This window comes from Apium graveolens, chromosome 7, assembly GCF_009905375.1.
Source record: "Apium graveolens cultivar Ventura chromosome 7, ASM990537v1, whole genome shotgun sequence".
Lineage (NCBI taxonomy): Eukaryota > Viridiplantae > Streptophyta > Magnoliopsida > Apiales > Apiaceae > Apium > Apium graveolens.
In genome coordinates, this window is record NC_133653.1 from 246742619 (window position 1) to 246747514 (window position 4896).

A 4896-nucleotide genomic window follows, 5' to 3' on the forward strand; every position below is an offset into this window, starting at 1 on the left:
ATGGCGAACAACGAATCTGTAAAAGACATGACTAGCAAGTTTGCAAAACTAGACAAGTTTGAGGGACATGACTTTAGAAGATGGCAAAAGAAGATGCATTTCTTGTTAACCACATCAAAAGTTGTGTATGTTTTGAGTGCTCCAATGCCTAAAATGATTGAGGAGGAAACTGTAGAACAGACTAGAAGACGCTGCAAATGGGAGAATGATGACTACATCTGTCGGGGTCACATCTTGAACGGTATGTCTGATTCTCTTTTTGATATATACCAAAATGTTGAGTCTGCAAAAGAATTGTGGGATTCCCTTGAATCCAAGTACATGGCTGAAGATGCTTCTAGCAAAAAATTTTTGGTTAGTAATTTTATTAACTATAAAATGGTTGATACTAGACCGATCATGGAACAGTATAATGAACTGTTAAGGATTTTGGGACAGTTTGTTCAACACGACATGAAAATGGATGAATCCATTTCGGTTTCTAGTGTTATAAACAAATTGCCACCCTCGTGGAAAGATTTCAAACACACCCTGAAATATAATAAGGAAGAGATGACTTTGGTTGAACTTGGAAGTCATTTCAGAATTGAAGAGGCTTTAAGGGCTCAAGAAATTCAGAATAATCCTAAGGAAAAGAATCAAGTCGGTAACTCTTCGGTAAATATGGTTGAAGATGGTGGATCTTCTAAGAATTCAAATAAAGACAATGGTAAGAAGAGGAAGTTTAAAGAAAATAACAATACATGTTCCAACAAGAAACCAAAATTGGCATGTTGGAAGTGTGGCAAATCTGGTCATTTCAAGAAGGATTGTCGGGTTGGTAAAGGCAAGTATAACGCTGGTCTAAGTGGATCTAAGGATCCAGAAAAGCAACAAGGTCAGATTTTAGTACAAAATTATAATTCTGGGCAGAATTATATGTCACTAATCTCTAAGGCATTATATGTGCTGGATGATAATGTTGCATGGTGGATTGATTCTGGAGCAACAAGTCATGTGTGTAAAGATCTTCGTTGGTTTGAAGATTTTCATCCAATCGAAGATGGATCTATTTTAAAGATGGGAAATGTTGCAACTGAACCAATAAAAGGACTAGGAAATGTAAAGCTTGTTTTTACTTCTGGAAAATATGTATTATTAAATAATGTGTTGTATGTTCCTAGAATTTGAAAGAATCTCTTGTCTAGTATTGTATTGAATAATTGTTGTTACAAACAAGTGTATGAAAGTGACAAGTATATCTTGTCTAAGCATGGTACTTTTGTTGGCTTTGGTTATTTATGTAATGGCATGTTTATGTTGAATGTTAATGTCTTATTTGATGATGAATCTGTTTGTATGGCTTTTAATAATGCTAGTAATAATTCGAAAAAATCTAAATTATGGCATGCTAGATTGGGACATGTACATTATAAAAGAATAAAGGATATGTCTAAAATGAGTCTCATACCGGCTATTGATATAAACAATGAGAAATGTAAAACATGTATGTTAACTAAGATAACCAGAAAGACTTTCAAGGACGTAAACAGAATATCTGAAGTGTTGGAACTGATACATAGCGATTTATGTGATTTTCATGCTACACCTTCGTTGGGAAATTAAAAATATGTCATTACATTTATTGACGATGCATCTAGATATTGCTATATTTATTTGTTGAATACTAAGGATGAAGCTCTTGATAAATTTAAAATCTATAAAGAAGAAGTAGAGCTACATAAAAGTACTATGATTAAAAATCTGTGTATTGATAGAGGAGGTGAGTATTATGATCCAGTATACTTTCAATCTACTGGTATAATACATCAAATCACTGCTCCTTATACACCACAACAAAATGGTGTGGCAGAAAGGAAGAATAAGACTTTGAAAAGAGATGGTTAATTCCATGTTATCCTATTCGGGTTTGAATGAAGGTTTTTGGGGTGAGGCTATGTTAACAGCCTGTTATTTGTTAAATAGGATTCCTACTAAGAGGAATAAATTTACCCCTTATGAACTTTGGTATAAAGAGCCACAAAAATTGAGTTTTCTGAGAGTTTGGGGATGTAGAGCAGTTGTAAGGCTCACTGAACCCAAAAGGAGAAACTTGGGTGAAAGAGGTTTAGATTGTATTTTTGTGGGGTATGCTGAGTATTTCATTGCATATAGGTTGTATGTATTAGAACCTAATGATTATGTATCTGTGAATACGATTATCGAGTCAAGAGATGCTGACTTTGATGAAAATAGATTTACTTCTATACCTAGACCAAGAGACATGATTCATAATTCTTTCAGTAGGAACCCGGTTCAACTGAAGATGTTCATGGACCTTCTGAACCAAGGCGACGTTTTAGAGCTAGAAAAAACAAATCATTTGGACCTGATTTTCAACTTTATTTGGTTGAAGGTTCAAGAGATGAGGTTGAGATTAAGTCTGAGTACCAATATTGTTTTATTATTGAGGAGGATCCAAAAACATTTAATGAAGCAATGACATCAAGGGATATTGCATTCTGGAAAGAAGCTATTCAGGATGAGATGGTATCTATTATGAATAATAACATATGGGAATTGAGTGATCTACCTTCTGGCTGTAAAGCATTAGGAAACAGATGGATCTTCAAAAGAAAAATGAAAGTGGATGGTACCATAGACAAGTTTAAAGCCAGATTGGTTATACAAGGCTTTAGACAAAAAGAAGGGATTGATTACTTTGATAATTATGCTCCTGTTGCTAGGATTTCTACTATCAGGTTGTTGATAGCACTTGCATCTATACACAACCTTATAATTCATCAGATGGATGTAAAAACCGCATTCTTGAATGGTGAATTAGATGAGGAGATTTATATAAAACAACCGGAAGGGTTTGTTATGTCTGGTAGTGAGCACAAGGTGTGTAAATTGAAGAAATCTTTGTATGGTCTTAAACAAGCACCAAAAGATTGGCATCAAAAATTTGATAGTGTGGTTTTGTCTAATGGTTTTCTTCTTAACCAAGCAGACAAATGTGTATATAGTAAGTTTGATGCTTCTGGTAAAGGAGTTATAATTTGCTTATACGTAGATGATATGTTGATTTTTGGTACTGACCAAAATCAAGTGGATAAAACCAAGAAATTTTTGTCATCTAATTTTGACATGAAAGACTTGGGAGAGGCTGAGGTGATTCTCGGTATAAAGATCAAGCGTACAAAAAATAGTATTTCAATTTCTCAATCTCATTATATTGAGAAGATTCTAAAAAGATTTAACTTTAATAATTGTTCTCTAGTTAGTACTCCTATTGATCCTAGTCTTAAGCTAGTATCTAGTAAATGAGTTGTAGTATCTCAACTTGAATTCTCAAGAGCGATTGGTAGCCTCATGTATGCCATGATAAGCACTAGACCAGATATAGCCTATGTTGTTGGTAAGCTTAGTAGGTTTACTAGCAAACCAAGTTCACATCATTGGAAAGCTTTAAGCCGAGTGTTCAAGTACTTAAAAGGAACCATGGATTATGGTTTGACTTATACTGGATTTCCTTCGGTTCTTGAAGGTCATTCTTGAAAGAGATGTGTCCTAAGTCCAATCATGTATGATGATTTAGAAATAACTTTTATGTAATATGTTTTGATTTCATTGATAGTAATAAAAGACTTGTTTTGGTTTTATTGCGGGCTTTATCTATTTAAGTGTTTAAATAAGATATACTATAGTTTAGAGTAAAGCTTTTATGGATTATGATGAGATCATAATAATGAGACCTAAAAGATGATAACTCTAAACTTAAAGATTTCCTGGTCATAGGATTACTAACTGGTAATTAGTAATCCGCAAAGATCGGTACATACTATGCTTGCTTCATTATGAAGGATGTCTGTTCTCATAGACATTTGTGTGGTGACACTATAGCTAGTATGTAGGTGCTTATTATAGAATAAGTTTACTGAACATGACTCACATGGATGAACAACTGATGGAGTTCACTCACGTGTCAGCAGTTGTTCACAGAGTGATAGTTGTACAAGTATCCTTAGACTTGAGGTCATCATAGTCATCTTGTGTACACTGAACTATGCTTTGGTTTAGTTCTTAGTCTCCAGGGAAAATTATAAGGGCTCTACTGAGTATAGGAATTTGTACACGAAGATAGTGTATGATCAATAAAGGATCTACCCCTTCCAGTGAAGGAAGAGAAAGTTCAATGCTGATCCACTTATGCTAGTTCAGGAATCTGTGGCCAGAGTGAATGAAATTAGAAAGGAGTTTCTAATTTACATTAAATAGAACTAAGCATAGTGAATGGGAAAGCAAATGATTAAATAAGATAGGCTTGACACAAGTTCCATGCCTTGTATTTAATCGTGACATTACAGGGTAGAAGGAATTGATTGTACGGTAACTACTCACTGAATAGGTTCTTGGTATTCTAAGCAGTGAATTCGTATTATCCGGATAGTCGCGATATGCTGAGAAGTATCCCTCACGATGTAGAATAAATATGATTAATTTATTAATTAATCATATTTAATGAATTAGAGAATTTATATAAATAATGATAAAATAGTTTTATTATTATTTATTTCTACTACCGGCTTAATATTGAACCTACAGGGTCACACCATAAAAGAGAATGATTTAATGGCGGAGGAATTAATTAATAATGGCTGGTAATTATTTATTTATGAAATAAATAATTAATTAGCAGATTTAATAATTGATTAAATGAGATTTAATTAATTCTTAATATTATTAATTAAGAATTTAATTTTGAAAATTAAATCAAGTGAGAGAATTATTTTTCTATAAGTGTTTAGAAAAGGGATTAATGATTAAAAGGTGTTTTAATTATTAGTTAATTGGTTAATAAGAATAATCAATTAAAGGGTTAATAATAATAATATTTTATGGAAAATTTTCAGC

At 32.9% G+C, this 4896-nt stretch overlaps 1 protein-coding gene across 1 annotated transcript; it reads left to right on the top strand.

Annotated features, from left to right (window-relative positions):
- On the top strand, nt 1-3309 carry LOC141674602 (uncharacterized). The gene is made up of 2 exons (XM_074481313.1): nt 1-1131; nt 2287-3309. Exons 1-2 carry the CDS (start codon nt 1-3, stop codon nt 3307-3309), a joined length of 2154 nt encoding a protein of 717 aa, XP_074337414.1.
- Nucleotides 3310-4896: the final 1587 nt, after the last annotated feature.

Excerpts from the sequence above, each read along its gene's own strand:
- LOC141674602 (XM_074481313.1), top strand. The coding sequence starts at position 1 with ATGGCGAACAACGAATCTGTAAAAGACATGACTAGCAAGTTTGCAAAA. Across the intron at positions 1,132-2,286 it reads TTTTTACTTCTGGAAAATAT|GAACCCGGTTCAACTGAAGA; the intron begins GTATTATTAAAT and ends TTCTTTCAGTAG.